Here is a 16,159-nt window from a genome sequence, read left to right as displayed (position 1 = left end):
ACCTGGGTCAACAAACCTTGACCATGATAACACCTATAAGCTTATAATATATAATATATAGCTATAAATAGTAGAATGCAGAGTTCTAAAAGTATAGCACATGGTAGGGAGGTTAGCATAGGAAAAGAATGCCATAAAACTTCATAAACTTATAAGAGCAGAGATGATGGATGGGTAAAAAAGACAGTAAACCTATAAATTGTTGAATTCAGAGTTCTAGTATAGCACATGATAGGAAGGTATTGTAAACAACAATGCACTCACCATGAGTTGAGAGAGATCACACTGGTACGGGTTGAAGCTAACAGACACAGACATCCAAGCATCTTCGCTGTAAAGCTCCATGTCTGCAAACTGGACGCTCTGGAACAATGAATGATAATTTGGAATCAAGAGGATAACTGTTAAAAGCTATAACAAAATCTATCCTGACCAAACAGGCAAATGCTTGTACAGTAATTTTTGTCAAGTTCAAGCCTGGAAACATGTACAGCATACAAGCCTGGTAAACATGTACAGTATACAAGCCTGGTAAACATGTACAGCATACAAGCCTGGTAACATGTACAGCATACAAGTCTGGCAACATGTACAGTATTGTGGTGCTATCTTTCCACACAAAAAATCAAGCATGTGCTTACAGCTTCGTCCAAGGTCCCATCATCAAGAGACATTTCCTAGAAAAAGATCAAAGCATCATGGGCATTAGCCACATCCAAGACTTAAGCATTTGCACTATTCATGCACATTGTAGAGCACATTGACATTGCCTAGAAGAATATCAATTACTCAACTGGCAACAGATATATATAAGGCATGGGTGTGTTGCCAGTATTTGCTAGGGGAGGGAACGCATAGGTGTATAGATGTCATGGGCTGTTTGTTAGAAGCAGGTATTCTACCATGGTACTTGGGACGGGCAGAAAAAATGTATAGATATCATGGGATGTTGGTTAGAAGCAGGTATTCTACCATGGTACTTGGGGAGGGCAGAGAAAATGTATAGATATCATGGGATGTTGGTTAGAAGCAGGTATTCTACCATGGTACTTGGGACGGGCAGAGAAAATGTATAGATATCATGGGGTGTTGGTTAGAAGCAGGTATTCTACCATGGTACTTGGGGAGGGCAGAGAAAATGTATAGATATCATGGGATGTTGGTTAGAAGCAGGTGTTCTACCATGGTTCTTGGGGCAGGCAGAGAAAATGTGTAGATATCATGGGATGTTGGTTAGAAGCAGGTATTCTACCATGGTACTTGGGGCGGGTAGAGAAAATGTAGGGTAGCAAGAGCAGGTGCAAAACAGGGTGAGGTGGAGGATTAAATATACATAAAAGTGTGAATGTTAAATAATGTGTTATAGCACAAGGTTTATAAACAGGAGGTAAGACCAAGTACTAGTTAAAAGCAAAATAAAAAACAAAGAAAAAAAACTAAGAAAAAATAAAACTAAGAAAAGTTCACATTTTTTCACCACTTTTGCCCATCTTAGCTATGCTGCTAATTATTATTTAATTCCACACTCACCTCCTCATCACTGAGGATTTCTTCATAAGCATCCTGTACAAGATAAATCTGGGTCAATTTACATACACATACAGTAGCAGGAAGAATAAATCATTTACAACCACACTAGTAATACATAATTTCTATTTTAGACTTGGGCAACCAAGTTAATCCTCTTCATTATTTGTTTACATAATATCATAGTCCACAACCATCAACAGGCATAAGTTATTTGTTGACTGTTTGCAAATCTCACATGTGATTGGTCAAAACAAACATTTCAACTGTTCACTGTTCAACATATTTCCACTGTTCATGGTTTTACTAGTCATGTATTAATCAGATCTTTAGTGACCTCATATCTATGCAATTCTCCTTATTTCATAAACTATAAGCAAGTTATCACACTAGGGAGAATTTACATTGAGTCTAAGATCTTTAGTGACCTCATACTATCCATGCAATTCTCCACATTCCATCGACATGACGGAAAAACATGACTTAACGTGACTTAAAATTTCTCTAAGTACTTAGCGAGTAATAGCAAACAAAATATCAAATGCGACTTTTTATAAATTGATGCGACTTTTTGTAAAGTATCATTTAAATTTGAGCTTTTTTGTCCCTGAGCTCATACATAGCGCAAAGATGATCAAGGAAAAAATATCTTATAAAGCAAAAATCTGGGTATGCGCATTTCGGCCTCACGTTATTTGTGTTTCAAAAATCAGTCCGGAATACAGGGAACCGATGGCCATTGTGAGAAATTGTGTCTTCTTTCTCTATCTCGAATTGCGAATATTCCAGGTTCTTCCGTCATGTCCATTCCATCAACTATAAGCAAGTTATCACTCTCGGGAGAATTGACATTGAGCTAAGATCTTAAGTGACCTTATATCTATGCAATTCTCCTTATTCCATCAACTATAAGCATTATTCCATCAATGCCAAGCAAGTTAACATACTAGGGAGAATTAACAATAAGCTCAGATTGTTAATGACCTCAAATCTTTGCAATTCTCTTTATCCCATCAATGCCAAACAAGCTATCACACTAGGGAGAATTGATCTTGGATTAACCAACCTGTTCATCGTCATCGTCTGCCTCATCAGACATGAATAGATCTGTGGGGGAGTGGTCTGGAGTGAGAGGCTCAAACAAGTCATCAGATCGCACGTCAGACTGGTCTGCTGCCTCTTCCTTCAAAACAAAAACACAGTTTTTAAGCTTTCAAAGGCTTTCAGTTTATTTGCACTATAAAAATGTATCTAAAATGTATAGTAAAATATGTGTATTTCTTATATATTCTGACTTTTTTTAGCAATCCCCCATTATAGGAAACAATAAAAGCATTTTTGAATTGAACAGTGAAAGGATCTAATTAAAATGCATGGCTTTTCACAATCGCATGATTCTTGGCCTCCAGTTTACCATGCCCATAAAAACTGCAATTAAACCCAAAACAAGTGATACAAATGATAAACGTTTTTATTATGTTCTAGGGTGATTCATTGTAAGGCAGGGTTTGAAGGTATTTGTTCCATGTTAAAGGAGCTCATGTAAGTGGTAGGTTACTGGGCCACATGCCATAGCCTGAACCATCAAGAGAGCTTACAGTGTTCTCCATCTACTACTTTCTTACCTCCTCTCTTGGTGATCCGGGTGGAGTTGTCGGCTTTGCTGAAGTAGTCTCTCCAACAGTTGCCCTAGCAACAGGCGATGGCTTTCTCTGAGGTGAACGACTACGATCCTTACTCCGCCTGCTCCTACTGGGTTCCTCCTCTCTTTGACGCCCCTTGCCATGCCCACTATCTACAGGCCTAGACAAGTGTGCATCACCATCTCTCCCTCTTTGCCGGCCTTCATTCTCCATCCAGTCGGCACCACGCCCACGCCCGCGGAAACCCTCCTCAGGAAACCTCCCCCTAGGATGTACATTGTCATCTCCTTTTCTGCTGCCCTGTATAGGGCTATCATCAACAAAACCCCTCCTTCCCTTCCCTTCATCTTCTCGGTCATAACCATCAGGAGTCCGGGGCCCTCTTTCAGGGCGTTCATGGCCTCTTTCATAAGGACTTCTCTCACGTCTGTCGGGCATCTTCTCAATAGGGCCCCTTTCATGGGTCTTGTGGTAGCCCCTAACAGGCCCTCTTTCTGCTCTCTCTGGGACCTTTTCCATCATGTCCCTGTCTGGTCTCACATCTGGTGGGCGCTCATTTGGCCTGGGGTCCATTATGACTGAGGGCCGATCTAGGCGTGGCTCCTGTCTGGGCTCGGCAGGACTGGCTCTGTTGACGTCAGTGAAGTAGCCATACAGAGAGATGGTTATTTTGTTGTACCAGCCTCTGAGCACCACCACATCTGTAGCAGCCTAAAGGACAACCAAACAGCTAAATATACTGAAAACTGATATCACCTGGGCTACAAGATTACTCAGTATCCTCCTACCTGAATTCACCCAAATTTACAAAAATGCAAGAAATTATGAGTAGAATTTTTTGGTTAAAATTCTGCAGTAAGAATAAAATATTATGTGGATAGTTTTAGTAATGTTTAGGAGTAAAAAATTATTCAAAAATGTAAAATTCTAGTTGATAAAAATAGGTAGTAGCTAAGGTATATTTTTGAACCAAGGAACCCTGAAACTCTACAGGTGGGTTTTCACTTTTAAGGCCTGCTATAATGCATATACTGTATTACTGCCATTTTAAACATTCTGTTGATTTCTAACACCTCAATCCCCTTCATTATTCAATATCTTTTAAATGTTTTTATGGGCCACCACTTCCTAAAGTGCTCACAAATCAAAAGCACCAAAAATAAATCAGTTTGAGTGATAGAAGCCAGAATTTGGCTTAGCAGTTGATTATTGGCAAGGGTTCCCAGAATTATGAAAACTGCATGTTTTATTAAAATGTAGGAAAAAACTGCACCATTCGAAACTACACTCTTTTTTTATAAGAACGTTTAATTTTCAATTGAGGCTGGGCCATTCTCATATTTGGGACTTTTAACCCTTTCACTCTTGGGTACTTGTAGGAAAAACTGACTGAAAACAGAAACCTACCTCCTATCTCAAGTCCAACACTTTCAGTTAAGCTAAGCTACAGTACCACTGACCCAAGACGGTATGCCTTTAAGTTTCCAACAATGCACTGCAGTGCCTTTTCTTTCTAGTGACGGCACTGCTACAGCCTGTTGCTTACAACAATTTTGCTTGTAATTTGCTTAAAAATTACACCTTTTTCACATCTGGAGAGTGCCTTAGGACATCATAAAGTCTATTTGGGCATAATTAATGATGTGCTTATGGATGTTTGCATGCTGAAATTGACTCAATGGGATAATTCCTTGTTTGGGCTTCACCAAGTGATAAAGGAATTTTCTAGTGAATGGCCTCATACTCCCCAATGTAGACCATTTTTGCTACCAAACGTATTAAAAAATTGTTTTCAGGCTTATTCTGGGTTCCTTGGACCTGAAAATGTTTTGTTTGGCTTTGGGGCAAAAAGACATAAAAAACTGTTATTATTATGGGGGAGGGGTTTTCCTGTCTCTCTTTCAAGGTGTTTCCAAGACTCCCATGATACAGTGCAAGCATGCAATTTAGCGAAAAAATGTGGACTCGCTTCTAATGGAGGTTTTAGCATTGATTATTGTGGCTGATGGCTGTAAAATGGGACGTGACAGAGCGCAATAAAGGTATCTATTTGTGACTTGATCTGTGTTCGCTTGTCTCTATTTGTAGTTCGGAATTTTGTGTCTCTTTTGGTAAGAAATGTTTCCAGGTATAAGCATTTGTTTACGAATTGGTCAGAAATCAAGGTTGACAATAGAGACAATATTTTGACCATAGAGTCAATTCTATTACATTGCTTGGATGCGCTTTTGAAGGTCGTCTATGCCTTGGAGGAATCCATGAGTATCCGGGTCTGGTGATGTTTGGTTTGCATTTCTGACGTTTTGGAGTTGGGCCTATATTTTACAGGCGCCTCAGGGCATAATAGTAATGAAAGGGTTAAGGCAACGTTTCTAAATTTTAAGTGGAAACCAATATTTGTATGCTAGTTTGCTTTAACAGTCCACTAAAATTTTAGGGTATATAAGAAGGGTATATAAGGAATATAATACGCAATGAATTATTAGGAAGAGAATTACACTAATGATCAGTAGCAATAATAGGGAGCATAATTTGATTCTGTATTTTAGAATGCATCAGGACTGAAAAAAAATGGACGTTCTTGTAAAAATGTTCTTATAAAAAAAAGAGAGTACTGTAAGGTCATACTGTACCTTTATTTCAGCTATCACTTGAAAGTTGTTAGGCTCCTTGTAATCCAGCCTGGAAGAGTAAAATAAAGTAAAATAAGGGTCAAAATTCATTCAATTCATACAGTACAATGAAGAATTGTACATGAAAGCTGTAAAAAAAAAAAAAAGACAAAAGAAAAGAAAAGAAAGAAAAACAAAGGAAAAGAAAAACCAAATGGGGATATAACAAAAAATTGAAAATGAATGTTCATACACTACAACTGCAACAACAACAACAATGATAATAATAGCAATAAACTAATAATAATCAGTATCATTAAAATCAAAAACTTATCACGGACAACATGTACATACTATACATAGCTCTTGCAACAGCAATGAATCTAGCTACTAAATGATTTATTATTTATCATCATGTGAAACTCACAGGCCAAGTCTTTCAAACACCACTGCACCAGCATTATCCAGGTTCCTTATGAACATATCAAGCTTGAAAGACTGTGGATGGGTCTCCCTAAATAGCAATAAACACAAACTTCAGTCAAGCACAAGTTTGCAAGTTACTGAACTTTATGTTAACCCATAAATAATGGAATGTACTATGAACCTTCTCTAAGGTCACACGTTTAAAACCTTCAGGAACACCTTCTAAGACTTCAACTATCTGCCTCATCTTTGTAAAACATTTTGTTATTGATGCTGAGACTGCCATTTGTTTATTGATGACAATGGTGGTCTGGTGGTCTACATACCACACTTACAATTAACTTTCACTATATTATAGACACTATTGGAACCATAAAAGTGTTTGCATCCAGGTACATGTATCCACAGTACCACCATTTATTGCCTGAAAGCAGACCTTCATTGTGGTTTTGCTTTATATTTTTTTGGCTGCAAATAACAGGTGTCTAAAGCTAGCTACAGTACAGGTATAGAGTAAGATAACCTCAACTCGTGAATGTCAAGTCCTCATTAGCACTCTCACCACTCGAGAATTGAGACTCGCACTTTTAATGAGGCAACCGCGAAGTAGCCACTTGCCACTCGCAGAAATCGTACCGCTCACACTTTTAAACGAATGTGAAGGTTTAAGAATGGTCACTCAAATAAGGGGATAAGGAAAAGGAAAAGAGATAGCGAATAGCAAAAAAATATTGTTCGATGTTTCTGAGTTTAGGTCACTGACCATGCACTCAGTCCTAGTTATTTCATGTCATCGAGTAAAGTAACGGATTGGAGAACAATAAAATAAATTACTTGCAAACACACTCAAGCTTATGAATATTCGGCGAGTCGATACCCTCGAGCCACTCTTGAAAATAAATAAATAAAATAAATTACTTGCAAACATGCTCAAGCTTATGAATATTAGACGAGTCAAACCCTCGAGCCACTCTCGAAAATAAATAAATAAAATAAATTACTTGCAAACACGTTCAAGCTTATGAATATCAGGCGAGTGAAACCCTCGAGCCACTGTCGAGTGGAGCTTGTGTTACTCTAGACCTGTACTGCAACATCAAGCTGTTAGAATTGAAGGCTGAATTTAAAAAAACCTCAATGTCCACACACATAGACAGTGCTCACCCAACTTTCTCTCTTTCACTGATTGCTGCGTGGACCCTGTGCCCAGCAGGAATCACTCTTGCCTCAGTCACAGCCACAGGCCGAGGGAAGCTAATAAGGTCTAGGTGCATCTCCTGATAAAACAGACATAGCTAGGGTTTAAGAGCTGCAAGATTCTAGTGCTGTATGTTTAAAACTGCTTATAAATCCGCATCATCTCGAAATCGTAAGAAAACTACTTTCAACGGTGAGTCTAAAGTAGCACAAACCAGAATAGCTTTTCCAGAGCCCTACTTGACAGCCTGTTGTCCAGGTCTTTAGATAATTATTAAACAGAATAGCAACTTCGCATATATAGCTTATTCACCCTTCGGCATAACGTCAACTTGACAAAGAAATGGCGAATACACGCGAGACATCGGGCAATTTTCACAACATATCAAAAGCCTTCATAAATAAATCTGATTGATTTTTTATCTTTATTAAAGATTTCTACCCACGGGCTTTTCATATCTATCTTACCTCATTTTCCTGGTGTGAGAATGTGTCGCAAAACAGTAAAATTGGAAGCTCTGTAGGAGAAAGAGGCGAACAAGCCGCCATCTTTGTTTAGGTATCCCAGTATGCTGTTCGGCTCTGTTAACAGACATGTTTCGGGCTTCCTGTGTGTGCGAGCAACGCCTGTGGTACTGCTGGGCTTATTTGTCACGAACACATTTTTCCCCGCTGCAAGACGTTTTCGTGGTTTCCGTTTCCTTATAATCAGGAGATCGGTCAAGTTTGAGTGCGATTGTCTGTTCTTTATTGAACAGATGCATACGATCAGTGATCGGTTTGGTGGTAGATTTTGCGGTAAAAAAGAGAAATTTACGCGGCTTGCTTGTGCAATCGGTTACAAATAAGATACAGTAGGGTTTCCAAGATTGCTAATTATTATTTATGTCAATTCTTTTTTACTAATACCACACTCGTAACAAAACAGTATAAAGCATGGCTACCGAGAGCCATTTATCGCAAGTATTTAGCGAAGAATTGACGTGCCCTGTTTGCTTGGAGGAGTTAAAGGAGCCGAAATGTTTAACAAGTTGTGCACATAATGTATGTAAACCATGTCTTGATCGGATGACATTTAATGGGGAGAAAGAGATCCGATGTCCAACGTGTAGAAGAAGTACGTTGATTCCCGATGGCGGCGTCAAGGCTTTGCCGACGAATACAATACTTGTCCGCCTTCTTGAGGCGACTCCAGGACGCAAGGAGCGAATTGAGATACATAAAGCTTTAGAGAAAGGAAAGCCAGTCGTCGAAGAAATGACAAGAAAGATTAGAAAACTCGATACTTACTTGGATAGCATGTCAGTTAATTGTCAATTAACGGAAGAAAGAATCCACGACGAGGCTGAGAAAATTATTGAATTGATCAGAAAGCACGAGAGCAAACTTTGCATGGAAGTTCAGGGTTTTTATGGCAAGAAACAGAAGATTTTGCAACACCAACGGTGTAATTTAGTTAAACTTTTATCCGGTGCTTCAAGTTGCATAGAGCTAGCCGAAGAAATTCTCATTAAAGGTGATGTTTCTGAAATCATAGAGTTGAGGAATGCACTGAAAGAACAGCTAGAAGAAGTTGTTCAATTAAATCTTGACGAATCAGATGAGGTTTCTGGGAAATTTGTTGAAGAGTTAGATTTTGTAATTCACAGGAATGCTACTATTGGAGGACTTGAAAGTAATACCTTTGGATCACTTAACAAAAAGATTGGCCAGGTTGTGTCATCAGCATCATCTGCTGACATTCTACCTGACTGGTCAAAGGCTGGAAAAGTCATTCATAAAATTGGTCACAAGGGTAGCAGGAAAGGGAATTTTAAAAGTCCAGGTGGAGTGGCATCCAATGAGTTTGGAGAGATTGCAGTTAGTGACTTTTTTAATGACCGCATCCAAGTATTTGACTCCAAAGGAAAGTTCCTTTTTCAGTTTGGGAAGAAAGGAACTAAAGACGGTCTCTTCCAGGGACCAACTGGTGTTGCATATACAGTCAATTCTGAGATAATGGTTCTTGATAGTAGAAACCACCGCATACAAATATTTAACAGGAAAGGTGAATTCCTATCCAAGTTTGGCCAAAGAGGAAGCAATACAGGTGAACTAGGCTGGGCAGAGGGGCTTTATGTTGATGGTGAAAACAAGATTATTGTGACAGACACTGAACACAACCGTGTTCAAGTATTCCATGCTGATGGCTCATTCAAGTTCATGTATGGGGACACAGGAACTGAGGGATTTGATAAGCCCTTAAACACTGTCTGCCACAATGGAGAGTACTTTACAACAGACAGTGGTAATTTTTGTATCAAGGTCTTCAACTCTGATGGGGAATATGTCCGTCAGTTTGGACGAGAAGGGGCAGGGGGTGGAGAATTTTGCTGCCCAAGGGGACTGGCCCTGGATAAGAAGAATGAGTTATTGCTAGTGTGTGACAGTGGCAATGATAGTATTCATGTTTTTAGGCTAGATGGAAGCTTTGTTACTCAATTATCTACCAAGAAGACTCCGGTGGGATTAGCACTCATGAACGGCAGGCACCTTGTTGTGTCTTCATATTATGGACATTGTGTTCAAGTTCTCTCTTACATATAAGGTAGCATCAGTATGGGAACAGTAGCAAAACAAAGGGCGGGATAGACAGGGCTTGCTATGCTAGCATTTTCTAACACCACAAAGAAATTGCTGAAATGTGCTCAATATTTGCAAAGTGCTTTCTGTGTTTACTTGGAAAACCCTTTTTCTAGCTCCTACAGTAGCTCCAGCTACTGAATAGGGGACTTGCACTGAGTGATAAAGTGACTTTTTAGGAAGCAAACAAGTGCACGCTCAGGCTTTTGGCAGCAAAATAACAACAACAAAATGCAACCTATTTAGCGTTTTTTTTTTTCAGAGAGGTATATTTTTATTTAAATATTTTATTTTTTCTGTGTTTATTTTGGCTTGAACTTTCCACCCATGTTATCTCTTAGTGCTAGTCCTATGCTGATGCACTGGGCATAATGTGGTTTACTGAGAAAAAAAATTCTATTGGGCTAGCACATTGAAGCTGGATCCGATTACACAATGAAGAGCATGTCACAAGTACACTTGAATCAATTTAGAGAGTATGTAGATCAAGTTTTTATCTTAAAATTTAGCCTAACAAACTCTGTGTCCCTTGTAATCTAGGGAAAGCTTTTAGGCAGTCTAATTCCCTCTTTATAACTGCTGTTATTCCTTAATGCTTTATCCATTCCTGAGGAGAGGATTGAAATATTTTTATTAATTTTCATGGCCTGTATACTAGGCATTAATAGCTTCACGGGTATATACTTAATAATATATGCACTGTATATATTTATATATAATGTATATTACAAATTAAAAATAACAGTCTATATAGGAAGTCATATAATGTTTTTTAAAGAGTAATGAAAAAGCGATGCTCAGGTTAAATTTGTAGGTCTGTGTTCTTTTTTTTTCATTATAAAAATTAGGCTATTACAGCCTGAAGTTGAAAATTATGATACTTAAAAATATTTACACATAAAGTAATGTAAAAAAGACTTTCTAGCATATTTTTCCTCATAATTAGATATAAGTTCTGTTTTCAAATAAGTTGCCATCAAATGGTACCACGAAAAGCCTTGGTAACAGTTCATTATGACTTCAGACCTATAGTATACTGTAAGAATCAGTTAAATCCCCCTGAAGCGAAAAGCTGGCCCATCAATGCTGCTTCTGTTTCAACATTATTTTGGGAGGTGCTGTATAGCAGTTTGCCAACCTTTCCCTTGTCTTGTGGTTAGCTAAGCTTAACAGTGCTGTAGTTGGCACTATTGCATGGGGTTCACTCACAAACAAAACATACAGAGGTGCCCCCAGCATTTTTAGGGGATCACAATCATGTTTTCCAGCTGTCAATAAAATCTCTACTAATATAGTATACCATTTCCATCAAATAACGAGTTGCGTACTCAAGGATTATTTTGTCTGTTTTAGTATAATTTTGGTGTCATTTTTTTCTGAATATAGTCTATTCATTATTTGATACATTGAATGTGTAGTAATCTGTCTATCTGCCAATTGTATAAAACTCAACAAAGGCAGGTTTAGTGGGGAGAAATGAGCAGGGTTCTCCTTTTGTTAGAAGGTGTATCAAAATCTGCCAAATTTCATAGAGAAATTTTAAAATTTACCACATCTCATATTTATGTCATACATGTTTCTATACCATTTGATATCTTGACAGGCTTGTAATAAAATTCCTTCCCCAAAATAGGGAGCAGATCAAAATCTTTAAAAAAAATTGAACAAGCCAACTTAGGCTAGAGTGAAATTTCAGAGAGTAAATCAATAAAGTCAACTGGGTCTGAAAAAATCTCAGGCAAAAAAAAAAAAAAAACAACAAAAAAAAACAATAAGCTCTGTCAGATAGCAAATGGTTGTGCTCTTAAGCACCTTATCTCTCTTGCTGATAGTATAATTACCAAGCTAATTATCAGAGTTGCAAAGTAGTGAGAGACATGGCATAACGGATCATTCTCATGGGACTCAAGCTTAACCACTTGCCAGCTGTCACATCATAACACTCCATTGTATTGATGTTCTTTACACCATTAAAACCACCTGCGACATATATTCGATTACCTAACACAGTTGCACCCATTGAGGTGCGAGGGGTTTTCATTGGCGGAGATGAATACCATATGCCTTCCCTTGGATCAAAGCGTTCCACTGAGTTAAGCCACGAGGAGTTGTATCCCCCAAGAACATAAATAGAACCTGTGATCAAGATAAACAGTAGCTTAGGGAACACCTACAATAACGGCTCCACATATACAAACATTATTATGATGATTATTATTAATATATTTGTTGTTGTTGTTGCTGTTGTTATTATTATTATTTTTATTACCACGGAAAATTACCCAGGGGAATGGGTTTCAAAGGTCCTAAGACCCCCTATTCCTGGTCAAAATATGATAAGACAAAATCGTAATTACTAAAATGATTCCTATTCCATCCGGATAATCCTACTGTATATTGGCTAGAAAATATAAAATGCCATTGTATAACTATGATGATCATGAGAGAATTCTAGACTTATCAGTACAGTATGAGGGTATTGTTAGTTGTTTTCCAATGAAATTCAAGTGAAGGCAACAACTCTGTTTCTCTCAAACAGAATGTGTTAAAACAGTGCCTTTGGGCGCTTTAATTTTTTCATGATTTCATTGTTTATGATTCAATAACAATATCATTATAATATGAGTATGTCAATGCTAGCAAAATAAAATGAACATTTAGACCATTCAACTGGCGCTGTTGGGAAGGGGAGGGGGGTACTAATTCTTATTTAAAGGAATGTGTTTATTTGGATCAGGTATTCCAAATCATATTTATTACTTTTTCAAAAGAAAAGAAAAATACAAAGGAACACTAACATACCTTCATGTGAGGCAAGACTGACATAAGCCCTTGGTTCCCTCACTGGAGCAATAGGGGCCCAGAGGTCACATGAAGGAATGAAACACTCGGCATTCCCCAACCAGCAGTTATCAGCATCTATTGTTCCACCAAAACCACCAACAACGTAAACATTGCCGCCCAAGCTAGCAACACCGTGGTAACTACGGTGCAACAACATTGACTTTGTAACTGTCCACTCATCAACTAGGGGGTCATAGGACTCGACACTCGACAGGTACCCAGTCTGACCACACCCACCTATAACCAACAACTGGCCATCTAGGAGGGCAGAGCCAGCACCCAGTCGGCTATGATTCAGGGGGGTGCAAGGCTTCCAGCAGTTTTCTGGCCATTCATATCTTTCAACCAACTCCAAAGGTTTCCAAGAAGACTTTCCACCAATTGTATACACATGGTGTCCAGTCGAACATACGCATGTGTAAATTCTAGCGTCGTTGAGTTGAGGTAGCAGGCGATCGTCTGAGTCATCTCCCGGGTATTCCCAGCTCCACTGTTGTGTTTCTGGGTCAAAGCACTCAATGCTTTTCAAGTTAACACCAATGGATTCACCTCCGATGGCGAGTAGAACTTTCTTGTTCTCCCTATACCTGCGTGATTGGAACATTGGGAATTCCAGTGCTGCTGAAATTGTAGGCGAAGCTAGGGCTTCAAGAGTCTCTAAAATAAGCTCTACACAATCGCGGTTAGGTTTGATGACTGGATCTTGTAACAAGTTCTCTAGGATCTGGCTTTCAACTCGCATCAAGTGTAACCTCCTCAAAAGCGGGTACGCGAAGTGTCCCCTTGTATCTGCGGAATAACGCAACCATTCCATGACACCTACAAGTAGCTCCGCTTCGTTGTTTAAATCCAAAAAATCGAGTTCAATTAAACTCAGAAGAGATTCATAAGGCTGTAGCAAGAATTCTTCACAGTGCATAACCTTGGAGAAATTCTCAACGGCGAATTTTTGAGCAGCTTCATAGATTTCTTTACAAGAGAAAGAGTCAGTTAGCGCGCGAATGCCCAAACAATTCGTGACACAAATTTGTTTTGCTAAAAACTCCGAGCAAAAATCCCGGACTCGATCAACTTGAAGTAAACAGGATGCATGTAAAAGGAACTGTACGTTATCTTCGTCTATAGTTATCTTCCCAGTATAGAAATACTCGACAATTTGTTGTAATGCACCCACATCAATATCATACAAGGTTATGGTCCTTTGTGTGCATTCAAGCAGGTTGCTTGTAAACATAGCACGGAAATACGGACTTGAAGCCGCTAGTACGAGTTTATGGCTAGGGATTTCTTCGTCATCCACACATAACAGCACATCACATAGTTCTTTCGAGTTTCTGAAGTCGTTAAATTGCTGGAAAGCCACCGAAGCGAACTCTGTGCACGTGTTGAGTTCTTGTTGTTCCATCTTCAAGCATGGGTCTGTTTGGATCGCTGCACTTGATAAAAAAAATGAAATGAATCGTGCTTGAATTTATAAGAAGACAGTACTCTTAGGGTAGACAGTGTTCAATTAGTTTCACACCTGTGATCAAGCGTTTGTTTTGAGGTTTGTACATGTACTTTGCACCCTTCAGGCCGAGAACACTGTGCCTACTCTTTGTTTACAAACACGGAAAACCGGTTTGACGTGAATATTTGTTGCCGCTGTACAAAATTTCGCGCCAAAATTACTTTCACGGTCTTTCAATACATTCTGCTTACTCTTTTCTTTTGATCTTCAATATCCTTGAGAATATTTTGGTAAAGCGAAGAACACTGAGGAAGTGGGGGAGTAGTTTCGGGGTTTCCTAATGCGCAAACATAGCAAACATGCTGTTATTTTTGGAGCAAAACAATATCACGTGAACACCATGTGAACAAGATGAAGAACGACCTCCTGACCTCGGGGATTTTTATGGAGGGTGGTATATACGTATTATACGTATGAAACGAAACTATTACAGGGGCCCACCGCTCTAATGTCACGCTAGCACCTGGGGGTATATGGAAATATAGCCTGCGAACTATACTGTCCTTTCGCGTTACTAACTTGCATACCTGTCAACCCACGGAAATCTCAAGGCTTTAGAATTTTTTTGGGGGAGTGGTACATGCTCGAGGATCCAGCGTACTTTGCGGGCGCTCCCAAAGGTCACTAGACCGGGAGGAGTGGGGTCAGGGGCTCATAAGTAGGGGCAATCAACTTCCCCATGTTCTGTACCATATAGGTGTCACGGCGTTTCCTAGGATCAGGCTATTTTTAGACGCACGGATGAGCCAATCAGATTCAACCTTTGTGTTAACGTTTTGGCTGAGCTCAACTGCACGCGCAGTCTCAGACAAAAAGCTATGTTCTCTCTTCGGTACTTTGACTTTTTGTTGCTCTCTTTTTAAGGGTGTACTGACATTAGTGTTGCCCAGCGATGCAGTTGCTACGCTGGTGGCGTTGAGCGCGCGCGATCACAAATGCCGTTTTGGCGGGAAACAATTTTACTTCCGGTTGTGAGGCGGGTCTTTGTTTACAAAAAATAAATGTTTGAGACAAATGCTGTAAAATAAAAGGATATAAAATACGAAATCAATAGTGTAGTCTTTTTTGTTGTTGGGATGGCTTGACAGTGGTGAAAGTGTGGTTATGTTTAGAAAAAAAGCAAGGCTTGCTGCAAAACAACGTTGGAGAAAAACGAACGAAAATTTTTCCGAAAATACGTCTCGGGCTACGTTTACAAAAGATTTCGGCTGTCAAGTAAATATTTGCTGTGCTAGCGCCAGCTTAGAAGGAGAAATTCAAAGACAAAGAAACACAGACACAGATTTAGTAACAGTACAAATACCGGAAGTCGACTCGGGGGAATTCCTCAAAACAACGCCGGTTTCGCCCAATCTTGCCGATCTTTCTGAATTTCACAGCCGGGTCGATTTAGCTCAAATATTTGAGGACCTTGGTGTGGAGAATAAATTATCCCAAGAGGGAACAGAGCAGACCGCGGAGGGGTGCCACGAACGGGTCGATAATATATAAGGACTATTTGAACTGTCTTGGCTGTATGTGTTTATACCATCTCAGTGAGAAGCAATGGTAATTTCATACGCAATTTGTCCCAATACTTCATTTGGATTCCGAGCACGTGGATATCCATCAAATACAAAAGTGGTTACTGCGCACGCGCGGGCAATCGCGCGGGCTTTGCTTCACTTCCGGTTCGGCGTTTTCTATAAGAAAGCTTTTATTGTCGCCAAATCATTTCAAAACGCGATATTTTTTCAGTATTCCTTTTTATTAAAATCTTCTCTATAGAGCCAAGCATG

General features: G+C 39.2%; 3 protein-coding genes across 4 annotated transcripts in view; 1 reads left to right on the top strand and 2 right to left on the bottom strand.

Annotated features, from left to right (window-relative positions):
• The window catches only part of LOC5513799 (protein virilizer homolog), a 56,366-nt gene extending 48,380 nt beyond the window's left edge, over window positions 1-7,986 (bottom strand). For both annotated transcript variants that reach the window (XM_032383364.2, XM_032383365.2), the window contains exons 1-9: window positions 7,874-7,986; window positions 7,373-7,485; window positions 6,210-6,296; window positions 5,804-5,852; window positions 3,153-3,881; window positions 2,594-2,710; window positions 1,531-1,563; window positions 642-677; window positions 265-363 (exon numbers count right to left, since the gene is read on the bottom strand). In XM_032383364.2, the coding sequence (XP_032239255.2) occupies window positions 265-363; window positions 642-677; window positions 1,531-1,563; window positions 2,594-2,710; window positions 3,153-3,881; window positions 5,804-5,852; window positions 6,210-6,296; window positions 7,373-7,485; window positions 7,874-7,954 (1,344 nt within the window). In that variant the 5' untranslated portion in view covers window positions 7,955-7,986. The remainder of the gene's footprint in view (window positions 1-264; window positions 364-641; window positions 678-1,530; window positions 1,564-2,593; window positions 2,711-3,152; window positions 3,882-5,803; window positions 5,853-6,209; window positions 6,297-7,372; window positions 7,486-7,873) is intronic.
• Window positions 7,987-8,070: 84 nt separating this feature from the next.
• On the top strand, window positions 8,071-10,834 carry LOC5513798 (tripartite motif-containing protein 2). The gene has a single exon (XM_001634007.3). The coding sequence runs from the start codon at window positions 8,342-8,344 to the stop codon at window positions 9,989-9,991; it is 1,650 nt and encodes a 549-aa protein (XP_001634057.1). The 5' UTR covers window positions 8,071-8,341; the 3' UTR covers window positions 9,992-10,834.
• Window positions 10,835-11,374: 540 nt separating this feature from the next.
• On the bottom strand, window positions 11,375-14,651 carry LOC5513797 (kelch-like protein diablo). The gene is made up of 2 exons (XM_001633967.3): window positions 12,830-14,651; window positions 11,375-12,163 (listed from the first exon to the last, which is right to left on the bottom strand). The coding sequence occupies exons 1-2, from the start codon at window positions 14,274-14,276 to the stop codon at window positions 11,880-11,882; spliced, it is 1,731 nt and encodes a 576-aa protein (XP_001634017.1). The 5' UTR covers window positions 14,277-14,651; the 3' UTR covers window positions 11,375-11,879.
• Window positions 14,652-16,159: the final 1,508 nt, after the last annotated feature.

The sequence above is a fragment of the Nematostella vectensis genome, chromosome 13 (genome assembly GCF_932526225.1).
Source record: "Nematostella vectensis chromosome 13, jaNemVect1.1, whole genome shotgun sequence".
Classification (NCBI taxonomy): Eukaryota; Metazoa; Cnidaria; class Anthozoa; order Actiniaria; family Edwardsiidae; genus Nematostella; species Nematostella vectensis.
Note: the sequence above shows the minus strand (reverse complement) of the source record. Positions and strands in the feature narration are given on the sequence as shown.

Bases quoted from the DNA above. Each gene is read 5' to 3' on its own strand.
- LOC5513798 (XM_001634007.3), top strand. From the start codon at position 8,342: ATGGCTACCGAGAGCCATTTATCGCAAGTATTTAGCGAAGAATTGACG.
- LOC5513797 (XM_001633967.3), bottom strand. From the start codon at position 14,276: ATGGAACAACAAGAACTCAACACGTGCACAGAGTTCGCTTCGGTGGCT. The intron at 12,164-12,829 runs GTATGTTAGTGT...TCTTGATCACAG, and splicing joins CAGTCTTGCCTCACATGAAG to GTTCTATTTATGTTCTTGGG.